The 27,561-nt window shown below is 51.2% G+C and overlaps 11 protein-coding genes across 11 annotated transcripts; 6 read left to right on the top strand and 5 right to left on the bottom strand.

Moving 5' to 3' along the window:
* Positions 1-416: 416 nt before the first annotated feature.
* BO94DRAFT_540357 (neutral amino acid permease) lies at positions 417-2,543 on the bottom strand. Its single transcript, XM_025612902.1, has 7 exons — positions 2,269-2,543; positions 2,191-2,204; positions 2,062-2,134; positions 1,675-2,006; positions 1,255-1,613; positions 1,005-1,202; positions 417-948 (listed from the first exon to the last, which is right to left on the bottom strand). Exons 1-7 carry the CDS (start codon positions 2,433-2,435, stop codon positions 718-720), a joined length of 1,374 nt encoding a protein of 457 aa, XP_025462054.1. The 5' UTR covers positions 2,436-2,543; the 3' UTR covers positions 417-717.
* A 1,866-nt stretch (positions 2,544-4,409) lies between these two features.
* Positions 4,410-6,100, top strand: BO94DRAFT_628783 (ankyrin repeat domain-containing protein; the record flags this gene model as incomplete). Its single annotated transcript, XM_025617509.1, has 1 exon — positions 4,410-6,100. The coding sequence occupies exon 1, from the start codon at positions 4,799-4,801 to the stop codon at positions 6,098-6,100; it is 1,302 nt and encodes a 433-aa protein (XP_025462052.1). The 5' UTR covers positions 4,410-4,798.
* On the top strand, positions 4,418-4,777 carry BO94DRAFT_590814 (uncharacterized protein; the record flags this gene model as incomplete). Its single annotated transcript, XM_025616063.1, has 1 exon — positions 4,418-4,777. One exon carries the CDS (start codon positions 4,418-4,420, stop codon positions 4,775-4,777), a length of 360 nt encoding a protein of 119 aa, XP_025462053.1.
* Positions 6,101-6,910: 810 nt separating the features above from the next.
* BO94DRAFT_551179 (uncharacterized protein) lies at positions 6,911-7,450 on the bottom strand (the record flags this gene model as incomplete). Its single annotated transcript, XM_025613531.1, has 1 exon — positions 6,911-7,450. The coding sequence occupies one exon, from the start codon at positions 7,448-7,450 to the stop codon at positions 6,911-6,913; it is 540 nt and encodes a 179-aa protein (XP_025462051.1).
* Positions 7,451-7,689: 239 nt separating this feature from the next.
* BO94DRAFT_551178 (uncharacterized protein) lies at positions 7,690-8,943 on the top strand (the record flags this gene model as incomplete). The annotated part of the gene is made up of 2 exons (XM_025613530.1): positions 7,690-7,842; positions 7,909-8,943. 2 exons carry the CDS (start codon positions 7,690-7,692, stop codon positions 8,941-8,943), a joined length of 1,188 nt encoding a protein of 395 aa, XP_025462050.1.
* Positions 8,944-13,138: 4,195 nt separating this feature from the next.
* BO94DRAFT_590810 (DNA/RNA polymerase) lies at positions 13,139-14,467 on the top strand (the record flags this gene model as incomplete). The annotated part of the gene is made up of 1 exon (XM_025616062.1): positions 13,139-14,467. The coding sequence occupies one exon, from the start codon at positions 13,139-13,141 to the stop codon at positions 14,465-14,467; it is 1,329 nt and encodes a 442-aa protein (XP_025462049.1).
* Positions 14,468-15,689: 1,222 nt separating this feature from the next.
* Positions 15,690-16,046, bottom strand: BO94DRAFT_420817 (uncharacterized protein; the record flags this gene model as incomplete). The annotated part of the gene is made up of 1 exon (XM_025607402.1): positions 15,690-16,046. A coding segment is annotated over one exon (357 nt), but the record flags the coding sequence as incomplete, so codon positions are not given.
* Positions 16,047-18,056: 2,010 nt separating this feature from the next.
* On the top strand, positions 18,057-19,580 carry BO94DRAFT_590809 (uncharacterized protein; the record flags this gene model as incomplete). The annotated part of the gene is made up of 3 exons (XM_025616061.1): positions 18,057-18,300; positions 18,400-19,075; positions 19,127-19,580. The coding sequence occupies 3 exons, from the start codon at positions 18,057-18,059 to the stop codon at positions 19,578-19,580; spliced, it is 1,374 nt and encodes a 457-aa protein (XP_025462047.1).
* Positions 19,581-19,884: 304 nt separating this feature from the next.
* On the bottom strand, positions 19,885-21,122 carry BO94DRAFT_305623 (concanavalin A-like lectin/glucanase). Its single transcript, XM_025606782.1, has 4 exons — positions 20,709-21,122; positions 20,531-20,655; positions 20,153-20,483; positions 19,885-20,080 (listed from the first exon to the last, which is right to left on the bottom strand). Exons 1-4 carry the CDS (start codon positions 20,984-20,986, stop codon positions 20,014-20,016), a joined length of 801 nt encoding a protein of 266 aa, XP_025462046.1. The 5' UTR covers positions 20,987-21,122; the 3' UTR covers positions 19,885-20,013.
* Positions 21,123-22,539: 1,417 nt separating this feature from the next.
* On the bottom strand, positions 22,540-24,452 carry BO94DRAFT_540353 (aminotransferase class-V). Its single transcript, XM_025612901.1, has one exon. It carries the CDS (start codon positions 24,212-24,214, stop codon positions 22,736-22,738), a length of 1,479 nt encoding a protein of 492 aa, XP_025462045.1. The 5' UTR covers positions 24,215-24,452; the 3' UTR covers positions 22,540-22,735.
* Positions 24,453-25,959: 1,507 nt separating this feature from the next.
* On the top strand, positions 25,960-26,625 carry BO94DRAFT_305569 (uncharacterized protein). The gene is made up of 2 exons (XM_025606781.1): positions 25,960-26,085; positions 26,146-26,625. Exons 1-2 carry the CDS (start codon positions 26,045-26,047, stop codon positions 26,465-26,467), a joined length of 363 nt encoding a protein of 120 aa, XP_025462044.1. The 5' UTR covers positions 25,960-26,044; the 3' UTR covers positions 26,468-26,625.
* Positions 26,626-27,561: the final 936 nt, after the last annotated feature.

Raw genomic sequence — 27,561 nt, 5'->3', positions numbered from 1 at the left:
TCTCCCGCTGGTAACGAAGTACAGCTAAATGAGGCTAAAGATAGTTCCCCTGAATAAGTATTGATTGGTAGTGTCTTATCTTAGGTAGTACTTTGTGGGTGTCCTTCTGAGAGCTAGATAGGGGTGTGGTCGCAAATATATTTCGGACGAGTGCCGCAATGTACGCTGCCATCTCAGAAGACCCGTCAAGCAAAGCTTTTTCATACTAATCAAAAGACTCGAGATAACAAAGCCGCTTGATGCCCCTGGCTAGTAGACTGAACGAAAAGAAGCATTGAAAGCGACGTTACATTGCCAAGGTGCTTGTCCCCAAACCATATCCCCTGCACTACCCCTTCAACTTTGCCGCATTGCCACCAGTGGATCCCTACGATGCCGTTGACAGTTGGCCGGCACTGTGATTATTTCAAACTCGACTGATAGATCTGAGAGGCGGCCAGCAGACACCAATAATGAAGTGCACTGAGTCGATCTATACGGCGTTGACGCTTTACAGGTGTTGTCTCTACCATGGGCTACCTCATGAGAGCAGGAAACACGTCGATCGTAATGTGAATCGTAGAAATTAATTATGGTAGAAAATCAAACCCATCAATCAGTTATTAGCTCGTAGGCCAATGCAAATAAAACCGTCACGCCGTCATCTGCAGCTGTCCCAGACTGGCTGGCAGAGATTTCGCTCATAAACGCCATAAATGGTGTAAGATGAATGCAAATTTAGCTGTCCGTGTTGGCACACGTGAAGCTGTTGCTGTTGGCATCATTGTGGATGGCCGTGCCCGAGGCATACAGACCCAGGACGCACAGCACCAGACCAAACACGGCAACCGCCACATTGAGCACAAACAGACAGATCTTGCGGGGGCCTGCAAACCACTGGCCGTAGTTGAGATGCAGCCAGTAGATACCGCTGAGACCGTAGCTGAACCAACTGGCGAAGAGGGCACTCTGCAGAAAGTGGTTAGTTGCTGCGCAGGAGAAATGGCGGCCAAGGGACTACTCACAATCAGACCGTTGAGGTCGCTGAACACAGGAATTGCCTCCGCAATGATCCAGGCAACAATCCAGCAGACCAGTCCAAGACCAATCCAGATGGCAACTGAGCGCCGGCTGCGGCTGTGGATGAGATCGGACTTGTGGCAGGCCCGGAAGTAGATATACTTCAGGCCAATGTGGCCATTCACCACACCTGCACCAACAATCTGGGTATCGTCAGTCACCATGCAGATGATATGGACATTTGACAAGACTCACAGTAGGGATCGCAATGCCATAGGCAACCTTCTTCAAGAGAGGACCAGCGGAACTCAGTGCGGGAGATTGAACGTCCTTGCCTACGTAGTAGTAGACGACGCACGCGGCGGTCACATACAGGGCAATCTCGAAGGACTGCAGCATGAACAGCGACTTCTTGAAGTCTTTTGGCTGCTCCATCTCGGCAATCAGCCCGAAGAAGGCCACGTGGGCGCAGTACGCGAAGACGATGTTGGAAACGGCGCTGAAAGCCGTGTAGAGGTTGGTATCGACTGTCGCCTCGATGATGCGACCGGGGTGCTTTTGGACGCCAACGCCGATCATGGTAATCATGACAGCGCTAAAGATACTAAGGAAGGCTGATGGCAACACCCGTTAGAACCAGACGGGAAGGGGGCATGATGGATGCGAGCGACTCACAAGCAAATGAGATGAAGGTCATGCCCTTCATGGTCCGAGGGATGGAAAGGACGATGCAGATGACCATGCCGATCACACTGAAGACAATGGAGCAGGTGGCGTGGTCGGTGATGGTGTTCATCATGACGCGGAAGGTCAAGATATGGCTGCCCATGACAAAGATGCAGAAGAGGAACTGGCCCAGGCCGAAGAGTTCGCGTCCAAAGGGGCCCATAAGGATCTCTCCGGCATCCGCGAGGTTCTGGATGTGGGGATAGCGCTCTCTGAACAGCCCAATGTTGTAACCGGTGTAGGTGGCGAGGATCCCGAGGCCAACGATGAGGATGACGGCCCTAGAGGGGTGTGGTTAGCCTGGGCATCGATGGGAGAAGGATGCGGCAAACTTACGGGACAAAACCCAGGGTAGCCACGGCCGCGGGCAGGGACAAGACACCCAGTGAGACAGACTCACAGATCATCACTGCGGGGGTATTAGAGTTTGGTAACTCCGACAGGGTAGTATCGGGGGATCCTTACACAGTCCACATTGCCTATTGGACGCGTTAGCAGGAGAAGCAGGCAGGCGGGGACTCGAGACGGCATTGGACCACATACCACCACTTCAAGGTCTTGTACTTAATCTCTGCAAATTCTTCGTTACCAAAGGCATCGGTCTCCTCAAAGCCCGGCTTGATGTTCTGTTCCACCTGGCTGAGATCATTCTTCTTCTCGTCGATACGATCAGTTGCGTAGGGGGGAGGAGTGTCATGAACGGACTCCATCGTAGTGGTGAGAGACGGAGGGGTGCAATGGGGAGAGAAGGATGGTGGAGTGAAAGATTATTATTGGTAGTAGAGAGGAAGAGCAGAAGAAGAGAGCAGACCAGGGGAGACTGGGGGGAATATAAGAACTTAAGAAGGGTAGTGGGGAAGTGGGAAAGTGCAGCAGATGATTGAGTTTCGGAGGGGGCGAGATGACAAGCCGAGAATTCTGGGGACAATTGAGGAGGAGCTGCAGCTGTGGGGAAGGCGCTCTCGTGTGTTTCTACTGTTCCAGGCAGGCACACACACCGGCCGCGCTGATCGGACTCGATCCGAGCCGGTTGACCAGTCGTTATTGGTCACCCCCCCGATGACCGGCCACTCCGGGCCAATCAGGGCACCCGGCCCTCATCCGCCGATGTAACGTGCCAGCTGCCAAGCACTGCAACGCCGTCACTGCAGCCGCACTGCAGCCGGACTGCTCTGCCGAAGGCACTGCATCATGAGCTCATGCGCTTAAACAAGACCCGCTGGTTGCTTCCCCGCAAGACCACCGTGTTTTGTACTGGACAGCCGACAGACATCTATCAACCATGTGGTTTACCTAATGGTGGTTGCTAACAGCTAAGGTGTCTTACGCTAGCCGTAGTCCGGATCCGCTAAGCACCTTGGGGCGGCCTAGCCACACGCCAGTGCCCGACCTGGCCCAGGAGCTTAACGTTAAACTGAGCACACATCCGGTTTCACTTTGCCACAATTCCCAATCCTGTCCATGCAGGTGCTACGTGGATGGATTCCCTCCCGCTCCGTATAGAGAAGAAAAATACATCTATCCATCACGGTCATAAAGTCCCTCCCCGCATTGACTGGCGGATGACCATTCCGCTGCGGTGGCAATGATCTCTGCCGGGAACGGGCGGTGGGCAGAAGCGAGCGGGCAAACAATAGGACGGCCAAGGCTGCAGGTACCCGCCACCCGCTCCAATCCTGTCTATCGGCAATTGATAAAGAGATAGTACTAGTAGTAACAAAAAAGAACTGGGTGGTTTTTGTACTTAGCAGCAAGATCCTATGTCTACGCGGCCCACAAATGGGGCATCGTTGAAGATTAATCTCGTTGCCTGTCTTGTGCTAAAACAATGGGAAGGAGGCACGAGCCCTGGAGATAAAAAAACCCACTCTAGATGTTAGACTTCGAATGAGATAATCAGTCTATTCGGAGGAGATGGCCCTGATAGTAAATCTTGAGTACATCAATGATGATAGCGCTAGTCCGAAAGCTCAGGTTTGTCATTCGCCTGAATCAAGGGAATGATATATGCCGCATGATTATCTAAACCTTTGATTACCACGATTTTGAGGTCCTCGGCGTGTCCACCGGAGTGGCACCATCCAAGTCCGAGCCGCAGTGTGTTGGATTTTTGGATTCGATGGGTCTCACCTCGTGTATCCCTCTGAACTCGGCTAGTTCCATGCTTGAGAACCGTTCTCGAAGCGAAGAACACGCTCAGGACCCAAACTTGCCGGTGGCGCCGGCAATTTAGGCCTTTCCTGTATTGCTGGCATGCTGCTAGGTTGGCCCCTGATGGACCAGTCATAGCTGGAATATTCGAATTTCAAAGAATGCCAGAATTGCTCATCGGAGTGTGCCGATGGGTGCGGCTCCTATCTCCGTTCATCCTTTATCGCCGAGCCGGACCGCCCCAGGTCACGTGATAATCCCCACCACGACTGGCCCGGTGGGGACGCTTGGCTTCATCCATCCGACGATCCTGGATCAGTGACCTGTGATAGTATGGAGTTGCTTCTACTGCCTCGAATCCTGATGACCGACTGGGAATCACTCTCATCCAAATAGCATAACCTCTGCATCTGACGAGGGGTGAAGGGTAGCTAGTCAGGTAAGCTTACATGAGCTGTGGTGGAAGCGGGGATCCGCTGACCTCCGCTGGAGCTTCATCCCTTCCCCCTCCCCACTCGCGCGGTTGCTGTGGTACGAAGCCATGTCGCTAACGTCTCTCCCCCAGGAGCTCCTGCTCCTGATTGCAGATCCCTTTCTATCAGAGAAAGATCTGAACGCCGTGTCTCGTACCGCCCGCGTCCTATATGGGTCCCTCAATTCACTTCTCTACCACCAACACGTCCAACAATCTCACGGTCGGAATGCTTTGATCTACGCCGCACAAACCGGGCATACCGCGACGATCCATCACCTTCGTGCCGCTGCAGCTTCCTTGAAAGCTTTCACGACTGCTCTGGAGCCTAATGACGCCGATGATCTGCCCACCCTCGACCCAGACGGGCGCGACCCGCATTTCCAACTTTCGCCACTCGCCTGGGCTGCGATCCACGGCCACGTCTGAGTAGCGGAGCTTCTACTGGATATGGGGGCGTCAGTTGATCTGGAGACTGTAATGAAACGAACCGCGCTCTCTCATGCAGCGGAAAATGGTTACGTGGACGTCGTTAGGCTGCTTCTCAGCCATGGTGCAAGTCCCCATCTACAGGATCAGGTGGTTTATAGAACCCCGCTGATGTGGGCGGGCTCCCCTCGTCTCATGATAACCTCGATGCCAGTGTCAGTTCCACCACCACAAACATACCAACGACCGAGCTGGCTGGTAGAATTGCTCACCTCTCTTGTGAAGAATGGCGAGCCATTACCTCGGGACAAGATGCCAATGAAAGATAAGCCCGTGGGGCGTCAGATAGGTGCTACATATATCTGGATTTACTCCAATGAGAATGGGAAAAGGGCAGGGCTTCCGGGAAGGGTACAATGGTCTGCCGGAGCAGCATATGAGGATATTCTTGACCTCCTGCTCGAGTATGGAGCGGACCTCGAGACAACTAGTCAAATTGATGGCACAGCCCTGACCCTCGCAGCTGCGTGTGGGCATGAACCCATCGTGCAGGCCCTGCTCGCCCGGGGGGCATCCCTGTCGCCCAGCTCCTCCCATGCTTCGCCGATACTCGGTGCTCTAAGCGGAGGACATGTCGACGTGATGCGGCTTCTACTTGATCGGGGTGCCAGAGTTGGGAGCGTCACCCAATCAAAGTTAAATCCGGTGGCGGATGCCGTGTACAAGGGAAACGACACTCTCGTGAGGCTTCTCCTCTCTGCGGTAAGGGAAAGCGAGCTGGAAGACTACCCTGCCCCTTTTTGGACCCCAATGTATCGAGCTGCGCGCATTGGCAATATCCGCATCATGGAGGTACTTCTGGAATGGCATACAAGTCTCTGGCCTACTGTCTCCATAGACCTTGCGGATTTGCTGTTCACTGCGGTACAGCACAATCGTGAGGACATGGTCGCATTCCTTCTGGACGCGGGGGCCCCAGTCAACCAGCGATCCATATACCCGCACATGTTCGCCGATGGGAAGACCCACATCCACGTGGCAGCGTCCGGTGGACATCAAGGGATCATGAGACAGCTTCTGGCCCAGAGAGACTTGGATATTAATGCCCAAGACAGTTTAGGATGGACGGGCTTGACGTGGGCTTCCAAAAATTGCAACGAAGAAATGATCCAGCTGCTCCTAGAGCACGGGGCAGATCCGGCATTCATGTGTGTCAAGGATTCGAAACCTTCCAGACCAACTAGAATGGTGTGTGGTACTTCTTGGATGTCGCCCTCTCCTCGTCGCGAGTGGTTAATCTCATTCCGGCCAGTGGATGATTAAGGGGTTTTATCCGGTGATAGATCTACTTCGGATTGTCTTACGTCCTATAGTAACTGAAGTGATGTTTGAAGTGGATCAATATGAGCACAATTGAATCTAATCAACGACTTCATAACGGTGCAGCTGGAACTGATAATGGCACTGATGATAAATAACCGCGGATCCTTATCCTCATCCCCATCCTTACTATTATCGGTATCATCATCTTGATCATCTCGATCATCCTCATTGTCATCCCCGCTCTCTTTATACTCTCAACAGCACATGTGAACTATGTCTCATAAAAAGAACCTACAATATGCTGCCCGAAATCTTTCTCCACCAAAGATCCAGACATCAATATCGGTGATATAACCATCGATCCCTTCCAACCCTTGAATCCCATCAGTCGCCCGATGACGGATCTTACGACCAAGAAATCTATCGAGAAACACCGCAGATTGAAACACGAGACCACGAACGTGGTGGATATGAACATCCGATGAGGCCTTGCGAAGGCCATCCTCGAAGCCACCCTCCAGGCAGAGTATGTCAATGCTTTCAACGTGACAGCGTGATCAAGGCTCTGGGCATTGAACCCTTTGAAAGCAACCCAGGTTACATGGTGACTGGCTTGGCTGCTACGGTGGGACTCAACTACAGTGTTTCCGATGCTTCTACCTACAAAGCGAGCGGACAGATCACCGGACTTGGAGCTAGGGGAAAGGTTCGGGCGACGCATTCATTCAACCTCAGCGATGATCGGTACATCGAAGGGCCCCGCCCCCTAGCCTATCGACTGCATAGGATCACAATGTCAGCCCATTCAATCTAAAGGCTCCTGGCTTCTTGAGCCTGGAGGACCATGATGCATGTATGTTCGTCCACATCGAACCCGTGACAGAGGAAGACCTCCAATATGAGGCCATGGAGTAAGAGGGACCTGAACTGCTCTTCAGGGCATTGACCGATGGTGAGGACGTTTATGTTTGCGTGGCACTTCGTGCAACCTAATTGGAGGTTCATCGGGCTGTTCCGCCAGGCGAGAGAGACAGAAAGCATTTGATCGGTAGGCAGCTGAGATCGAGCAAAAACCTCATCTTGCTTTTGTTCTCTTGATTGACTGTAACCTCCAGTCGTAGAATCGGACTTGGTCGATTGTTTCACGCCGTGGGCGCACGTGACCCGGAACCTGCCGGCCGCCTGATGGTGCTCAATTAGGAAGGATTCTCCGGCTGCCTTCCATTCACCACCGATAGAGGGGGAAGACATAGACAGCACCCGCTCACAATCCACGGGGGATGCACCCTTCCCGCGACCTACTTGGGGCTTGATTTCGCGCAACCATGCAAGCACGGCGATCCACGACATACTTCCGAAGACAGATACCGCGCAACACACATCGAGAAGTGTTGAAGCCTTGTTAAGCGGTCAACTGGGGAATTGATGTGGCCTCCTTGCGGATGATACCGCAAGGTATTGGAAGCGAGCTGCCGTCAAGCGCCGAGACAGCCAATGGTCTCAGCCACATACAAATAGCGGGCCATAACCCAGTCCCTGATTCCTGGACCCTGACAAACAACCTTGTTCGCCTGGGACTTCCGGACGAGATGGCCAGCTTTATCTATGACTGGAACAAAAACAGGCTTCCCATGGGTCGGGAGCTGTGTGCCACCGTTGCGCATCTTCTGGACGCGGCGGGCATTCCCAGTGTCCTATGGGGCAAGTACATGATTTTTGCTTACGAGGTTGGTATGGACCCGGTGAGTATTGACCCTCCGGCAACGCCATTATACCCTTTGAGGAATGGACGAGACTGACAGTGATAGGATATTGACGAACGGCAGAAGCGGCTAGAAGAAGCCGAGGCTAAGCACGAGAGAACTGCCCAGGAGGATCATGAGGCGGACGTGGCAAGGAAGACGCGGGGAGAGCCAAATCCAATTGACCCCTATGGATATTTACCACCGATACCGCATGAGCGGCACTACATCCCAAAGTACGACAACAGCATCGCCTTCATCATCCCCGATGACCGAATCGACGATGCGCGCGATGCTCTCGTTCTCGCTAGCTTCCCTCTGTGCAGCTCTGGGTGCGTGTGCTTTGACTGGAAAACCCATGAAATGGTTCCACGGTATCATTTCCTTGGGGAGAGCGGAAACACTGCTGACAGTCCCGTATTGAAGCTATTCTGTCGCTCGGACCTACTCTTTCGCTTCCCAGACCCTGGACTAGCATCCCCGCATCCTGACGACCCTTGGTTCATGTTAACAAACGATTCTCGCCTACCACCAGATGATGTGAAGAGACGTGGTGTGAACCCGGAAGGGCGGTTCGATGCCGCCCTCTATCCGATCAAGATCCCAACCCCAGAGAAGCTGTACGAAGCCCTCATTCTATTACGATGCCGCGATAAAGATTACCATAGTCATTCCGATGGCAGTTGGACATATTGGTCAAATTACTTGGCAAGGAACCTTGTCAAAACCGGTAGAATTGACATCTCACAGGTGGGAGATCTCTACCGTGCTGTCATCGAATCGGATCTGAACGATCGCTCTTCGTTCTGGGATGGAGAGCCAAAGCTGCTGCGGGCGCAACTTCGGAAATTGGATGCGTTGCCCCATCCCCTTCCGGACCGTTGCCCACACGATCTTTACATCCACCGCCTTATTCATACCACTGATGAGTACGGCAAGGTCTACAAAGATTTCGTGAGATTTCGCAACCAGTACAAAGCGGACACCGCAAGATACCTCAAAAAGGCGAGCAAAGGGGGTGGACACGGGGCCCAGGCATCAGGAGAGGAGGCGGTCAAATATAAAGACCAGGTGCAGCACACCGAGTGCGAACATGTTTGATTTCTTTAGTCTCTTACGCCATGGAACCTGTGCCTTTTCCCTCGAGAGATCAATGCCTCCTTCGATCATGCGATGTAATTTTCACTTTCATGGCTAACAACGCACTTATCAGATTTTCAGCAAACAAGGCCTCCAGCAAAGGGGGTGGGAGGAGGAGGGTTGTCGTTGTTATTGTCAACAGTCCTCTGACGCGGGGAAGCACCCAACATTGCTCTGAGGCAGACGCACAGGTTAAGAATGGAACCTTAATTGCTTACCTATCCAGGTCCTGCAATGGATTTATTCTCCTAGTAAGCAGCAGGAAGACTGGATGACTGATGTCACTCCAGTCTTCTGTCTCCGAGATATATCCTTCCCTACAAGATATAGAGGCTCCATGAAAGGACCATCACAACGCCACTTAATCTTAAATCCAGAACTCATCGCGATGCTTTATGACATGATGCTTTCCTAGAGAGCCTGCTATAATTGTACACGCAGAATAAGGTATGCGGATAGACACCGGTCAATGTGCTCTGTACTACCTCCCAACTTGTAACGAGTGGCGATGCGGGTAAGGCAGAAATAGCAGAATAGTCAAGGAGTGTATCATATAGAAGAGCTATTGGAGCCAAAGAATTCACGAACTGTTCTACTTTGGACCCATCAGCGGTGATGTATATCCTTAGCACATTTCTTCCTCCGACTGTAGCGTCAAGCTAGACTGTCAGCCATACGTGTTGACGAGGCTTACTTCATGCCCTAGCCAAGGTATAACATAAATTTAATAGTTCGTTATACGATATTTAAATCTTAAAGAAAATGGAGGAGACCCATAAAGCTACATTATCAACTGACTGTTGGAAATGCAAGTAGGAATATGAATTGCAAATGATTCTTCGTTTCGCTTGTATACGGATAGAAAATATAATCAGGCGGCTAAACTACTGTCTAATCCAGTTATTGAGATGGATCAGATATATTTACGTTTTTCATAATACACAATATCTCTTTCTTCGAGATTGTACTCGTTTCTTCCCTTTCGCTTTCTTCAACACCAACTTTGTTTAGAAGTGATATCCTAGCTTCATTGCATCCATATTCGTAATAGATAAAATATTTAATATAGCTTGTAACACTGGGCTCTCTTGCTCGACTTCATATCCATTTATCTAGGGTAGGCAAAATTTTGGGAGTTGTTTTACCCGCCTTTTTTTAGACGGGTAGCAGAGCTCCAGTAATGTCGATCAAAGGTATCAGTTGTTTCAAAGTCTGACCTTCAGAAGATGTCTAGGTCTTTGATATGGTTGCTACCGAAAACCATCCCGTTCCGATTGTGGTGTGTGTGCAGAGCCAAACATTTTGGAATTCCACATATTACCTAAAGTGTCTGTCAGGATTGTTGATTCCAGCATTCGTCTTTTCCGCCAGCTCGCCTGGAGTTGGTGTATTTCTCTCACTCTTTAGAGGCCATTGAAGACAAGAATAGACCAAAAGACATAAAATTCCTCATGTGCTTTCTCCATCAAGGTCTCAATATGTTCCTGGTAGCAACTGTGACGGGCTAAAAGCCGTAAGACTACTCCAGGTAAGGTGGTCGGTAATAGGCATTGAATTCGCTGAAGAAACGATCTGACTACAGGCAAACCGGTCCTTCTTATAGACAATGCTCCCTGGAGGGTTTCTGTGCAGCTTTGGGAGATTTCTCTGCCTTTCAGGGTCTAACCCTTTTCAGCAACGAGTCCCGTGCCACTTTTGTAATGGTCACAGGAACACAAAGGTTAATCTGAAAAGAAGCAAGACCTTATGTGCTTTCACCATCAAGGTCTGAATGCATTCGTGGCGATTTCGGCCCGATTTATATATCTTCCTTCGAGCCCAAAGGAACTTGGCACCAGAACACATCATAGGAATCCACAACGATCCTGTTGATAGATCGCTTCTGGAACCAGACTTATTGTTTGATAGCAGAAGAGGTGCTCTGATCCCACGGCTTCCAAGAAATGAGGAGTCGTCAGTTTGGGTGATGTGATGGTCATCGTGGATGAGGCATCTCCCTCCTCGAGGGCACCTAGCCCATTGTCCTTGAAGAAGTTCATACCTCGCCGGGTCTACAGCCTCAGATGGAATGGCTCCGTCATACCCGTAAGTCATGACTCGTCCATGAGTGAATGGTATTCACACGTGGATACCCAACCAGCCATCGGACGGTTATCTTCGTTTGAGACAGGGTCATTGGAGTCTTGCACCCGTGTCGTGTCGTCATAAGTAGCTGTTTCATACCTCGCTGGATACAGACCTCGGAGACCCAGAGCAATGATATGTTTATTTTGAGAGGTTCGGGATGTGCACGAAGAAGGCCACCAGTGTGGTTTCAGCTGCTGTTGGAGTGATGGTAGAGACTCCAGAATAGAGGGATTTGCGTAATGACGCACATGGATTGTTGAAATCATGGTGTTGGTGGTTGCATTGTATGTAATCGTTGATAATAAAAACCTGGCAATAAATCTGGTGATCAAGTCAAATAATGGCAATGAGGACTGATCGATGTGAACATCCTGTCCCGTCATAGCTGCCCGTGATCAGGAATTTCTCTCCGGACAGACCTCTGAGAAGAATGACAGTTAAAGTTATAATGAGAAGGCCACGATGGAGATGGTCCAACAATCATTATCGTAGGTCAGGTTTCTGGGCCAGTAATCTAGACCTCATCGAGGTACAGTCATAAGATCACGACGCACGACGGCACACAATTACCTTTCAAGAGCTCCGCTAGGAGACAAATGAGTAGGGTTATGCAATATCGTCGAGGTTGAAATGGCCATTACCCCAGTATAGCTGTCCCCAACAACTGTTGAACACGGCCACCGGATATCCAGGTCAAAGACGCCTCGCTTCCATGATGGATAGGATCAGCTGTCAATTGCTATACCCCTAACCCATGGACGGATACGGTATAGCAGAGACACATAATACTTGGTAATAGGGCTTCTGATCCAACCACGGATAGTAATGCTCTACAGCCTCAGATGTGTTGACGGAGACGTTGGTACTGCCCATTATCTTACATATACGGGCTAGCAAGTCCTTAGCAATAAGCAAGCTCCACTGTCAGGCAGCATCTAGATAGAAATACATATTCCCCTTGCTGTACGCAAGATACCCCATATCCGTAACCTTCTGCCTGAGGCTATAGTATGCTTCAAGCAAGTCATTATTATTTAATATAAAGTTCCAGTTATTATTATCTATAAAGACTACACCGGGCCCTTCCAGGCACGAGTCATTCTCAGTATACTCCATACCGTATTCTATACTATTAATGTTACTGAATATGGCTAGTGTACAGCTACAATAATCTGTAGTTATAGCCTGCACGCGTATGTATAACTATAGATATATCAATATTATTATGTAAGGTCGAGAGCGGTTTGAGGATCTAATGGATAGGGCTGGTTAAAGATGAGCTGCATGCGCTCTGGTAGAGCTTAACAGGGTGATGAGTATAGTAGGTATTTTTATAAATACTGATAAGAAGTCTATACCACAGCTGATATGTAATAAATCTGGATTAGAGATACTGCTTATTACAGTGCTATCTCAGAATAGTGATATAAATGAATTTAGATAGATATCAATGTATGGTGTTAATATAGGTAGTTCATGTAAGCCTGATATAGTAAGATATTCTATAATATTAGAAAGCTGCATGTGCGGATATGATATAAAGATAGATATAAGTATTAATAAGAGAAATACTTTTCTATTTCTAGAGTTATAGATAATATCACTAACTTTATAGTGTACATGTGGATATAGGCTACTGATAATAATAATAAATAATGGCTTTAGATAATGTACAGTGGTTAGTAACAGCGGTGTCCTTGTTAAAGAATTTGTTAAGACTGTATCCAAGCATGTGTCTATATGGCTAGTTAGATGGAACTTATATGTTTTTAATAACTACTGTATGCTGGTCCATGTAACAGAGAGGGTCGATGTATTTTTTGAGAGGACTGTAACACGCTCGGCGTTCGGCAACAGGGTAGGGTATATACTCAACGTACCCGGTGTTTACAATGTAGACCTATATGTATACTTGGACCGCACTCAGAGAGATAGGTACCCTCAGTTGAGTTTAGGTGCTGTTTCACGCAAGCTCGGGGCTCCCGCAAAGACCCGGATGCCAGGTATGATCGGCGATTACATAGACAGCATGCTCGACTACAATATGAACGATAGCAGGGTCACAGCCCTCCTATGGGGGCTCACGGGAGCCGACCAGGACATACCCAACCTAGCATGTGTTCTATGTGCACCCGTATGGGACTGTATAAGATACGTTACTGGTATGATGTCAGCGACGGTGATAGCGTCGGAATGCTTGTCCAGAGGCATGTGCTTTTGCTGGGCCAAATGTCTACCCAATGGCAAGTATCAAGGTGGCTACGTCGCTGCTCCTACCAGAGGTATCCACGATGATGTGGCCGTGTGTGACTTCTCTTCCATGTACCCTACGATAATGATAGGTGCTAACATATCACCCGACGCTATATTGACCCCAGCGGAGAGCCTGCGTAGCGAGGGTGCTGTGACGTGGGACGGGTATAGCGTGTCAGCGGTATGTAGCGGCAGAACGGCGCGCTTCAGCACTGTTAATAAAGGCGTGGTACCCCAGACCCTGCAGAAGCTTGTGGATGAGAGGAGGAAACACAAGGCTTCACGCCCCACGCGTGCTATGGCGCTCAAGGTAGGTGCTAATAGTATATACGGCTCTTTTGTATACGAGATGTCTACGTTATACTCGCCTTCGTGCTCGGCTGCTACCACAGCATTTGGTCGGTGGTGCCTTGCGCTCTCTATATGCGTGTTCGAGAAATGTGGCCTGCGGGTTATCTACGGTGATACTGACTCTTGCTTTCTCTCTGGTACCAACGTAACTGCTGCGAAGTATCATGGGAGCCTGAGAGACCATTGTAATGCTGCGTTAGCTGTGCTGAAATGTGTACTGGGCTTCACGCCTTTCAGGGATATGGATATGTGTCTCGAGGGACTGCACAAGAGAATGCTGCTGTTGGGGAAGAAGAACTACGCGTATATGTCTAGCAGCGGAGATGTAAGGTACAAGGGTATACCTGTAGCCAGGAAGGATGCTCTAGGCATATGCCGTAAGGTTAGTAAGTGTACCGTGGATATGATACTCTACGGTGGTAGTACCCAGGAGGCCAAGTCAGCCATAGCCTTGATGTGCGCCAGGGCACGGGATTCCTGCGCTCTCAGTAGCCTGACGCTGATGGACTTATCCAAGGTAATACGCGCAGAGGGAGGCAGCTGCTACACGTATGTAGATTTTAACGGAGATCCGAAGAACGTGAAGATAGAGGATGCATCGCCGGAGATGATCGTGCAGTATAGCAAAGCAGAGATAGCTACGAGGATATCCAAAGAGGTAACGCGCTACACGTCTGCAGCGGGTCTTGGTACAGTATACGACATCATGTGGGTGTGCCCTGTATTCGAGTCGCTGGGCTACGTCACCCATTGAGCTCTCTGAAGTTCCCTGTGAACATTGCACAAGTTCCTGTAAGCGGCGTCTCAGCCCCTGCGCCGTCTCTCAGTATCTCGTCTATGTTAGAGTAGCTTGTAGCCATGAGATGATCAACCCAGCCTATGCCTCTTTTCCGCAGCCCCGTCGCACACGTTATAGGGTACACAGACTCACCGCACTTAAAAACCAACATATGCGCAACGTCTAGCATTTCGTCGCTAGACATGGGAACAGAGAAATAGTTACATACGAGCCTTAGCCCTACCTTGCATTCCTCCATGGGATTCTCTACCAGGCATAACACCCACGGAGAGTACGAGCCAACCACACCCTCGGCATCGAAAGCCTCGACATGCGCCCTGTCCACTATCGCAACGTAACCATCACCTTTCCTAAATTTCCACCTAGCCAGACCAACGATGGGGCTAGTAGCCTGCAGAACGATGACGGTGTCATCACCGCCTGTTAGCATGTTGGATACCATGTCGTAGGATGCCATGCTCTCGGCACCTGCTCTATGAGAATCCAATGCCGCTTGCTGAGCCACGCTGCATATGGCTGATATACCCCTGATGGCAGGGCACCCGTATGACTCCCCGGCGCCCTCCTGGAGTACTACAACACCTTGGGAAGTCTGTGCGACTATATCCGCACCGCGCCTAGGGAAGCACATAGACACTACCTTTGCTATGCGCGACATGTACCCTATCTTTCCTTGGGTAAGCTGTTGCCTAGCAACATCTGACATGCCCCTGATAGACTCCCTTACATAGTCCTTCTCTATGTTAGATCTAAAGCGTGTGCCCGTGGCAGCGTAGTGTTCCTTTTTCATACGCGCGCCACCTGAGAACTCAGGCATGTCACCACCGTCTCTTATGTGAGACATAGTCACGTTGGTCATAGGTATGAAGGGAAACGCGGTATTACCCTTCTCACCCTTGTACCCCATAGAGCGGATCTTCTCCATCTCCTTGCGAAAAGGCTTGTGTCCCTCCCTGTGCCATCTCTCACACTCGTCTATGGAATCCTCTTCATAGACAGGGTATACGTGCATTTCATCTCCGTCAAAGTCGCCATGCCAGAAGCCTACGTCATCGGGGGATATTCCAAGGGTAGGTACATCCCATAGGCGGACTCTGACTGGCTGTGTGCTGAAGTACGTAAGGGATGGTGGCCTCACGAGTATAGCCCAATCTCCTTCCTCTACGCACCTCTCCCCAATAGTATTAGTAAATTTTCCAGTGCTTGGGTCACTTGATCTGACGGGGACACGCATGAGCCGCGCTATGTTCCGAGGTAGGGCTATATTCCCCACGAGAAACTGCACCTGAGGAACGATTATCAGCCGTGCACTGCCTGACACCGTGGTACCTAGTATATCCTTTCGCATATGCCCTGTCTTCTTGAGGTTTATGCTCCTGAGTGTCTCCTTGTATCCGTCAGCATCGCCGGAAAATGCTAGCTTAGCGGCCTTAAGGTATTCATTGGACGTATCTCCCTTCGAAGATGCGAGGCTCTGCGGTACCAGGATAGCGCCACCTGGAGCTCTGCACATCCCACCGAAGCAGTCATCATGACTGTCTCTATACTGCCAGCGCTGGACGGCTAAAGGCCATCCGCAGGCCAGGACCTAGTACTTCTCCATTATCTGGTGGGTTTCTGATGCAGAGTACTCAATCGCAAACGAGCAACCAATCCGGGTAGTGACCACACGTGCCGACAATAATATGTCAAACACAGCTAATCCCCATTTGAGCCAGGCCTGGCCAGTGTAATGGGCAGAATAACCTTAATAAGCTTCCCAGCCATGTTAAGCTAAACGTAGAGTCTGGTGACATGGTGCTTAGCTTGTCCTCTCATCGTACACGAGTCCTGAAGTGTGCCGTGTTTCCCCAATATGGTGTGGTTAAGATATGGCCCTGTGGGTCGATCGTTGACATTTATTATATTCATGCTCCCCATCGAACGGCGTAGGTATAGGGAAGATATAACATTGATGAACACCTTTGTTCAATGTTCTGTTGAATGCCCCTTGGTTTAGTACGAGCAGTGGCAGGATCTGCTGACGCATCATGTGATAGTAGAAGTTGGAGTTCATCATTGAGCTTAGATTCAATGGTTCACCAGCTAATGTGCGGCGTCCAAGCACGGACACCATAGAAAGTGATGTCATCAATTGTTCTTGCGGGTCCAATTCAAGTATCTTTTGAACAAGCTGGGTTGAGGACGGGATGTTTATCCATATCCCGTGCTGTAGAGGGCACGAACTTGAGGGTTACTAGGATTGGGAACAGTAGGGGTCACATCTAACCGATTCTAGAATAGTCATGATATGTTAGCTTTCACGGCAATCACAGGATGGAAGGTCAGGAAAACTAACAGCAAATGTCACCTTCAGGCTGATGGTCAAGTTTACCCTGGATCTCAGTTTGCTTGTCGGTAAGTGTTGTTTTGCCACCCCCACGGTGTGTATTGCAGTGGCCACAAGTGACAACACCCCCCTTCCGAGCTTCGCCCAGACAGACAGCCTTAAGACATCGCGCAACCGCCTTCAATGTCCGCTGCCTTTTCTCCTCCGAGCTCCCGATTCTTGAAGCCATTTTATCCACACCAGAATGATTCGGTCATCGTTAGGTTCATCGAGATCGTGATACTCCGAATCTGATACTGAGTTGTACTACAAACCGCAACCCGCAACATTGCATGAAAGGCGAATGGGGCAAGTGCTGTTAGGGCAGAATGCAAACCATAACATGTCCGGCCACATCGCTTTCTGCGCCGGACTTGGCATCTGACGCAAGCATGACCAAGTATCAACACCCAGTGACGAGGCATTTGGCGAGTAAGGCTATTGAGACAGCCGAGCATCAGCAACAAGGTCCGTCTGTATTGGAAATATCGACATTGGTTGTTCTGGACATGCGACTTGTGTCACGGTCAGTGAATTTCTGAGACATGAAAAGGTGGTAAGATGGACAGGCATACATGTTGGGTTCAGTGAGCTTTTTTTCAAGATTTGCTGTTCTGCCGGCGTATGTGCAGAACCGAGTTTGGTGACTGGGGGGCGATGCTTCTGGATTCGTCCCCCAGCCACTGGGCCACCAAGGCCAGTTGTGAGGCCTCGATGGCGATGATATAATATGAATAGAGAAGGCTGATGATGGAAGAAAGAAAGAGGGAGAACAGACGAGGATGAAGGAGTTTATATAACCTTTCTCGAGTCCATCACCGACAGAACATCAAGTCGGGATTCATAATCACATGTTTGCAATACTAGGGAGTGACCGAGAAAAAAACGGAGATATCTCAAATTCACACAGCCCTCGTACCCCTCGTACCACGTAGTTAAATTAATCTGAACTCTCCACAACCCATCACCACACCCAGTGAAAAGAAACGGCAATCACCGCCAGTAACACCCCGACATCTTCCTATATTATTCATAAGGATCCGGAAACCTCCCCCAAATACCCTCTTCCCTATTGGCCCTACCACTTCGCCCCCCTTCACAACCCTCCCATAAAACCCCCCATCCTTCTCACACTTCCCCTGAACTCTCCCAATTGGCGCAACCAAATTCCAAAAAATGGCACATTCCCGCCCCATCAACGCAGACTCCCTTTCTATTATCCCCCTCCTCGAAACATGCCGAGATTTCCCCGTCCTCATGACAGAAGGCTGGGCTGTTAGCCAACTCCTCAAGTATCAAACCAACTGGACGGTTAGGCTCCGCCTGGGACTGACATCTAACGGTCTCCTGGACGAAGATACCCTACGACGGGAGACGCAGCTTCGAAGCGTTATACCGGAGAATGTGCGACAATTGAGGCGTGCGTTGGAAAGATGTATTGATATTGGCATGTACCTGATGTTCACAGCCCCTGTGTAGGTATATGTACAGATATACTAACTTTAACGGTTCGGCATAGCATCGAAACGCCCCGAGTTCCCCAGACCGATAAGCACAGGGTACTATATGGACGAATATCACGTTTCGGATTCCGCCTACAACAGGGATGTTTGTTCCGAATGGAAAGTGCAGGTGAAGAAATCCAAACAGACGGTGGAGAGATGTCTTCGGACGTTACAGTTTTTCGGCAATATGCTGGAGGCTACGCATTATCGGCATTTGTGCCAGGTGCCGGATTCCCGATTTGGGATGACCGAGTATATTCATTTGATCAATCGGGGGTATAGATGTCGTGAGGATTTGGACGTGGCGGGGTTGACAGACTTGAGGGAGAGGGTGCTGAGGGTGATTCTTGCGGGAGCGCCGAGGATTACGGGGGAGATGAAGAAAGGGCTTTTGGTGAAGGCGAGTGAGTTTTCGGATGCGAGGATGCAGCCGATTTTGCAGGTGGTGTTTCAGGTCTTGAGCAGGAAGAATCGATTTGATTTCTGGGCAAAACGGGCTGCATATAACAGGGCAGTGACTCGATCGGAAATCTTCTGCTATGTTGAAGGACGAGGACGACCGGTCTCGGGGTCTCTGATCAATGCGCGATGGCCTGTGGCCCCGCTGCTGGCCGAAGGAGAACAGACCTACATCTGTCCTTTCTGTGGGGATACCCTACTCCGGGCTGATGCCGAGCATGGGAACTGGGAGTAAGTACCCCTGCAGCTACTATTCATGAAGACACTGCTCATGGCACATAGGATCCACGTTTCGCGCGACCTCGCCCCATACACCTGCTTCGTTTCCGGGTGCAAGTACGACCCATTCCGCAGACGAGACGAATTGCAAACCCACATGGAGGTCGAACACGGATGTGAAGAATACTGGAAGTGTTTCCCGTGCGAGAGGCTCAACAAGTATCGAGAATACAGAACCAAAGACCGTCTCCTGAAGCATCTGTATCGGGCTCATCCGACGTTTGATTGTAGTCGGGAGACAGGTCGTCCCCCTGTTAAGCTCACGCGACCAGCAGGGATTAGGGAATGTCCGTTGTGCTTTTTGAAGAGAGATGACGCGACAGATCCGGAGCAGTTGCTTGATCATATTGAGCGGCATTTGAGGGATGTTGCTTTGTTGGCGTTGCCGGGGGTGGAGATTTCTGCTGGTGGGGATGATGATTATGATATGGCGCTCGATGGGGAAGATTCGTGGTGATCAACGACTTATTGTCTGGTTGGTCGAAGGGAAGGCTGTGGGTTGGATAGTTATCCCTTGCTGTGAGCTACAAAAGTTGTGATATACAAAAGTTGTGATATTCATCATTCATTATCGTTCATATGTGATGTCTTTGGATCTTTAGTATATGAAGCCATGGTTCGCGTAAGGGGGCTACTCAGTGGATGACTGGGTGTTATCCAATAGACAAGTAGCATGCTGTGGGGATAGATCTGTCATGTAGCGCGAATGTTCCAAGGCTTTATTATATTTTGACTTTGAGAGCAAAGCATGAGAAAATGGTCATATAAACCAGTTGAGATCTCGGCCCAGCAGCACAATGATAATTCCAGGCTCTACTTTAGATATACATATATAGAACCTGTACATCCAGACCACATCACACCCAGCATTCTCCCTCTGAACAATCCACTTAGTCCAGGTTAATTTGCAGACCAAGAGTAGAGTTCATAACCGAGTTACCGTAGAAGAACTCGGTTCTATACAACCATTAGTACCACCTCTCTTTCTCCCTCTCACACCAGGAAGGGGGACAAGAATAGAAAACATACCCCGCATTTCCAACATTCACATAAGTCTCCTTAGTAAATCTCCCCAAGTTGACCATAGCAAGCAACCACTCCTTCAAATCACCAGAGAAAGTACCCTCGAACTGGGTAGTAGGCATAAGAGTGCTGACCGTGATGCCACTGTCATCATTGACACCCTCATACAGCTTCCAGGAAGTACCGAAGAGGTCGTCGATGGTGGCCACAGCGCCGTCAGTCCAACCGATAGGGAGCTGGCCACCCTCGTACTGCAGCCAGAGCATCAATTCGTGAGAGGACGAAGAGGTCGAGTCGCCTTTGACGTCATTGGTCATGAAGTCGAAGCAGATGTTTCCTATATTCAATCAGCTCGGGTCGTTGTGGGGATGGTATGGGAGGTACCCTTGAAGGCAGTCGTGTTGGTGCGAGTCCACGAGTATTCAGCGGGAATGGAGTCGATGGCCGAGATCTTGGTTTCGAGGTTCTGGGTGAGTCCGACGAAGGAGTAGCCCTTGGGAACGTTGTTTCTGGATAACATAAAAGTCAATTTGAGTGTGGATAAGGGATGGGGATGACGTACGTGCTCTCGACGTATTCAATGTCAGTGACACTGCTCCAGATGACCTCCTTAGTGCCATTGGCAGAGGTGGTCATCTCGCCGTAGTTGGTGCACTGGGAGCCGACAATCTCGTCAGCGTTGTAGAGCATGTTGTAGACGATCCATGGGGCATCTTGAAGGATGATGTAGTCGTAATCGCCGCACAGCTCGGTGGAGGCTTGGGTGGTGCGGGTGGTGAGGGTGGGCAGCGCCAGCGCTGAGGAGGACAGAAGCAGAGGAAGCAGGGTTTTGAAGAACATGGTGATGGTAATGAGTGACAGACGGTCAAATATGAAGGAATGAATGAAGCTGGGCAATGATAGGAGCTGTAGGGAGGAATAACCTTTTAAATATTAAGCTTAATCTCCACACTGTTTAGGTGAAACAGGGTGAAACCGGTGGTGGAGATGCCACGGCACGGGAAATGGCGGGAGTGACGCGCCTTGAAACAGGCCGATCCATCTCAGGGATCGAATCGGTCGTCGACCGAACCAGGGGTCTGCTGTATTTCGATATATAGTTCGCTCTGGATGTACAGGTTTACCTGCCGAAATAGGGTGGAAAGTGTTGAAGAATAAACCACATGGTTAGAATTGACTGCAGTGATATATATTTGGCAACTAGGATACAATTACAGGGAATGGCAGGGGCAACATTGGCTTGTCACAAGAGTGTGGACTCTGTCCATACTAATAATCGTCTAGGCATAACTAATGGATTTCACAGAGCGACTGATGGAAAGCAACGATATACTCAACCCTCAACATATCATGAACCACTCGGAAGCGGTCCCTCCGCAGTTATACAAGTTATGAACGCACGAGGAATGTATAAATGTAGCACAAATTTCAACCCAATGCTTCACAAAAATTGGCCTGCTGCTGCCATCGCCATTCAAGCGTGGCAAACAACAGCCCATCAACAGCACTGATAGGCTGTCATCTCTTAGGACGCTCGTGCGGCTGCCTCCGGTCCGGAAGTGCTGCCCGGTATCGATCGAGGACCGACCACACGACCCCTCGGATGCTCGCGATTCTAAGCCCGATTGGACGCGCTTGGCAGGGACCGGTGCCCCGATGCGGTCTAGCCGAGGGATGAACACGCGAACCGGGTGTGCCCGCCACCCATGATTGGTCAACCGCCGGAGGGCTGAGGCTGCGGCTGGACACACCGTCATCGGAAAGCCACAAACAGACCTGGCAGGGCAGAAGTACTCCGAGGTACCCAGTACGTACCCAGATAGGCAGGTCGTAGCTCCTGCTGGGCTGAGATGGTCCGGCTCAATTTCGAGGCGGCAAGAGTTAGACCCCGACTAGCCATCACCACGACAAAACTATTGATCCCTCGGGAGGCTCCCCGCGGCCAATTCACCAGCCATCCCAACCGGCGTGGCTAAAGAGAACCGGTTCCAACCCATGTGCCCGATCGGGAAGGATCGACGGGCCGAGTGAACCGGTTCATGCAAGCAGTCGAAGAAACGGGGCGCCGTGCATGCGATCACTGGATGTGACCGATGCGATCGGCGGGGTTGATGTCAGGTGCAAAAGAAACCTCTGTGGCGCGCCAGAAATAGTGTGGCGTGCTTCGTTTGACGTGGCTGTGCCCCTCGACGTCAATAGTCGCAATAGCCGATGTCAAAAAACCTGTCTGCTCTCGGTTTGCCCCGCCCGTCGCAGGGATAGAATCGGAGGGATCGAAGAGGAAGACCCGGAGTATAATTTCGGCCGTCATGGCCAGTTGCCTGTTCATCGCTGGAGGAACAATCGTGGACAGCAGATTGGGTGCGACATCCCCACCGGAGTCTCGCCGGTACATCGACTGAGGTAGGTCCTGGACTTGAAACGCGTATAGGAATATAATATTGACTAACTCATTGTACATTGCACATCAGCCGGGATCTTGACCGCGGTCCTCAACCATATCCCGAGGACGACGATCACACAAATTTACACCCAATTCTTACAACATCACATCGACTAGCTCGTTATCGCAAAACCCAAATGCTGCATTCAGCAGCCAAGACGGGGAGACAGCCCCTTGCTGTCTGTCACACGATCCCGGTAGGTCCTGATTGCAAACTCGAAGAATCGATCGACATCAGCCACATTGGAAGCCAGCCCAAACGACACTCGGACCGCTCCCCCCGACGGAAGTCCGTAGGCATGAATGTAGCCGTCGATCGTGGTGACCTTGCGCAAGCGGCGGCGCATCCGCCGGAGCAGACGGGCATCCAACCCAAAGGCGTTCTCCATGCCGCCCGGGTTGCAGAAGCACCCGGTGCGCAAGGAGAACGAGGCGGCCGCCGATTCGTGCGCCACGAGTCGCTCGTCGACAATCTTGCCTTGGGAATCGAGGAAGTTGAAGCAGACGGTGCCGCCTCGGCGCTTGAGGTCAGTGGGTCCATAAACTTCCGCCATCGGCGCGCCGTCGCTGTGTCGCAAGGCAAGCAGGCGCTGGAGGAACCAGCCTGTCAGGCAGCGCACGCGGGTGGCAATCATTGTCATGTCAATTCGCTCCAGCCACTCGAGGCCGACCTGAACATCTGGGATTGACAGAAAGTTAAGGGTGCCATCCTCGAATCCAACCTCATCGGCGGCCAGGGTGTGATGCCGATGTACCACCCCCGCCGCCAGCACGCTGCCTCCTGAAAACCAGGGACGAGACAGGCGGGAGAGCGCATCACGGCGCGCGATCAGGCAACCCAGTCCGGTCGGGTATCCAAAGAGCTTGTACCAGCTGACCATGACGAAGTCTGGTTGTGGGTTGCCGTCTGACAGATCCAGTCTGTTGGTGGGAAGGTAGGCTGCGGCGTCCAGCAGCACATCATAGCCGCATTCCTGGGCCAGGGTGACCCATTCCAGAGGATGGCGCACCCCGCTAAGGTTGCTCTGGGCTGGGTAGGCAAACAGCCCGCGCTCGCGCGCTGAACGGCCTCCCTTGGCGATGCCCATCTTGTCCAATCCCCATTCCCACCAGTGGCCTCCGAGTGCCTCCGCCAGGACGGCCGGATTGACTCGTAGCTCCGGGCTCTGCGAGGTCACGTAGACTGTGCGTGCGTTTCGAGCCCGCGCGAACTCACGAATGCCATTCACCGAGTTATGATTGTCCTCCGTCAGGATAAAGGTCTTCTGCCGGGTGAATGGGTAGGCTTCACCAACCAGGCGTGCGGCTCCGGTGGCGTTTTGGGTAAAGATGGCAGTATATGTATCGGGGGTGGCATTGAGGTAGGCGAGGACGTGGGAACGCGCTTGTTCGACCAGTCGCGTCGAGTTTTCGCTGGTGGGACTGACTGAGTGTGGGTTGCCAAAGATATGCTCGGTCAGGCGCGCATTGTGGGCGTTGTATTGCGACTTGGCCGCGAGGCCGGAGCCGGTATAATCCAGGTAGGTCTGCCCTTGTTCATCGAGATAGTTGTACTCGGTCTCCCGCAAGTGATCGAGCAGGGCTGTGTCGGCGTATTCGGGGAAGGTTTCCAAAATGGTGCTCATAATGAAGGTTGAGCCTGGGTGATAAAGGAAAGGATCGGGCCTCAGGCAGCTTGGGATGAGGGATCGAGAGATTAGACAAGTGTGAGATCAAGGCCAGCTCAGGGAACGGATGAGTAGATGGGTGAGGGGAGTAGGGAGGTAATAAATACATTTCCCAAGTAGTAGGAGAGGTGAGGGGTATAAGAGAAGTGAAGGCAAGGAATAGAGAAGAGGGGACTGGTGGGTTACATCCCACTCCAGCCCACCGGTTCGTTTGTGTGAACGAGAGGAGCAAACGGGGCCTGGAGCAGATAGTGAATTGCCACCAGCGAGATGGTGGCCTGGGCGAGGGAACTATTGGAACTGCCCCATGATGCCGTCAGATGAACACCTGAACCCCGTTCAGCCGCAAGCCAACACGAACGGCCAGTTCGCGCCCTACCTGAGAACTAGGGTTGGTTCGTGGGCCCGGTCTAGTCAGCTGCAAGCCACATTCACAGGAGCACAGTTCCCTCGCTGCTCCTGCAGCAGGTCCGAGTCACATCCTCTAGTCTCTGTCCGGCGGAAATACCCGCTGTCTACGTCTGCTGTCGTGTCCCCTCCATTTGCACAACTCGTGGCGGGCTGAACCGATTCCTTTTGAGGGTGTTGTCGGAGATTGATGGCCCGACTTTGCCACAGTAAGCCCTCAGATGCGCTCAACATGCTGCTTGATTGGTGTCGATTTCTCGTTCTCTCAAATGATCTATCTCCTGGGCTGGGTATAATTGACCCGCCGTGTCTCAGTTGGTCTACTGGGATGCGATGCTTCATTTCACAGATGATCGACATCCACCTCCTGAGCCATCTTTATCGGAGGGGAGGGATTGGGTGTCATTGGGCAGCGGTGGGAATCCTGCAGATCAGTTGGAGAGAGATCGTAGATCTAGCATGGAGACCGCTGGGCGGGCGATAGGGCTGCTGTCTTGACCGGCAAAAATGGAGCCCGTGAAGGCCGAACAAAGACATTATTGAATCTACAGTGGCCCCCGCGGCCAATGGGGGGTGGGAGCGAGATTCCGCGACAGCACCACCCACGCTATCTCCTATCCCTCGATGGTAGGTTCGTGATCGGGCAAAGTCCGGAAAGTTATAGTGATGCTAGCCGCGCTCATTGGTTGCTATTGAGAAGGTGTTGCGTAGTCGATCCCAACACAGGCGCGCTATTCATTCCGAAAATCCCGGCCTGAGCGGTTAGTGATAAGGATGGTGCATGCATTCCCAGCAGCCTCAATCAGGCCGCGGGATTTTTTCGGATGGGCTTCCTTACGGCCGCGGTGCTGTAGTTAGTATGCATCTGCAACCGAGTTAGTAAAGACCTCGAGGGGTTAATGTGGAGAACGCACCTTTCTACCACGCAGTCGACAAGGGAGAGAAGGAGGGGATGAAGGAGAGAGAAGAGAAGGAGGGGCAGCCGAGGCGAATCACATGGCCGAGACAAACAGCCTAAACAGTAAACACCCGCCCGGCAGCCTTGTTCTCTCCCACCTTCTCTCCTCCCCTCCTCTCTTCCCATCCTCCATCCTCTTCTCCCACATGAAGCTTATCTCTCTTGTCTCGGAGAATCCCCTTCTGCCTCTAGTTTGATGTTCAAATCACCGCCGGATAAGATGACCGTGTGCCAGGAACCATCTCGCGCGCCGTGATATGCCTCCCATGCCAAGGTTGCGGTGAGTCTCCATTTTTTGGTTCATCTGCACCCCACCAAAGGCTAACCTTATCACTGGCCGCACGGATGAACCCAGACCCTCTTCTAGTTCCTCGGTCAAGATTGTCGCGTCGAATCACATTCCACCATCCAGGTACAGGAGCATGAGGATAATGTTATGGCTGGGACTGCTAGCAAGTCAAAGGCAGTAGAGGTTTGCAGAAGTGGAGGTCCTTTCCTGGAGGCTGATTCGTGTGATCGACAGGCAGATCTCCCGTCACCCAGCTATTTGTCATCGACCCTGGTCGCATTTCAATCTCGACTGGCTTCCGTCAAGAATGACGCACTATTCGAATAACAACCACGTGGATTCCGGCATCAGAAAAGGAGACGGACATGCCGAAAGAAGATGCGACCATGAAAGGGGCGTTGACGAGACCGCAGATGGCCGTTCGCCTCTTGTTGACGCCGTCGCCGACCCGGGTCCGAACAATACTTTGATGCACCACTATACTGCCAGCCATAGAGCACTCAAATACACTTGCAGTTGCAGCTGCATTGCGCATATGATATCTTCAGAGCGTTAGTTAAGCGCCTATCAAACGCGCAGGGACATGCGAGCGCTACAGGTGTCGGTTGCGAACGCGCCCATGGATATCACGAGGATAATTCATTTGATGGTAGTGGTAGATGGTATCCGCCGAGAGAATTCCCTAGTTTAATCCCTTGCAGTGGCTATCTCCTTTCTACTTCGCTGGGATTCCCGCTGTTTGCTTGAGAGCAGGACTCGGTTTACGTGAAGCGGTTCCATGGTAGCACCCGCTATTCCAATATATTGACTGCTAAACCAGTAGGATCGCGCGAAGGACTGGTCACACCTCGAATGCGTGCGTATATTCTGTATGATGACGCGGGTGACCAATTATCCGAATAGACTGTCTCCAGTGACCGAACATGGCTCTCACATTGTTTCACTAACATGTCTAGGCGCCGAGCCCGGGCTCGTTGCTTCGTTCTTTGATTTAGTAGTCACCATGACGGTCGCAGTACACAGTCTAATGTTGTATTTTATCATTTGAAAGCCAATCTACTGGCCGGCGCGGTTATAGACCTGCAACAAAATCCCGCACAAAATGAGGAAATAGCCGCCATTGGCCGAGGACGGGACCTGACAGGCAAGCAAAGCCTCAACGGGGCGGCATGATAGGCTTCCGGGATCTCATGCAGCTACTCTGCCTCGCTGCATGATCATCCACAAATTTGAAGATGCAAGCCAAAGGGGACATTTGATGGGATTGGACGCCCAAAATACTACACTGGCAGGTCCCATCGCATTTGCGCCATTAATTGGTCCACGGTTTCTGGGCCCATTGAATAACGGAAAGCGACATCGAAATATTGCCTACCAGGCCTTATGCAGATGGTTGTGGACCCACCACAGGTCTTGATTTGTCACTCTGCCATTATGCGGCTATGGATTGACTGCCCTTGGGTGCAGATTTTGCGGTCGGAAGTTGACGACATGCACTCACTGGACGAATTCAGTCATCACTGGTTTGAGTTGATGCGGTATTCATCAACTGTAGGGTATCCCGTACCAGATTCGACCGCTCATTGGTAAGGCCATAGGATAAGTCTTCACGGTGATCGCAAGAAGCGAAATTTGGGCCTGGAGCTGATT

This window comes from Aspergillus sclerotioniger (genome assembly GCF_003184525.1).
Source record: "Aspergillus sclerotioniger CBS 115572 chromosome Unknown BO94scaffold_46, whole genome shotgun sequence".
Taxonomy (NCBI): domain Eukaryota; kingdom Fungi; phylum Ascomycota; class Eurotiomycetes; order Eurotiales; family Aspergillaceae; genus Aspergillus; species Aspergillus sclerotioniger.
The sequence above is the reverse complement of the archived record's forward strand: the minus strand, read 5'-3'. Positions and strand labels throughout refer to the sequence as shown.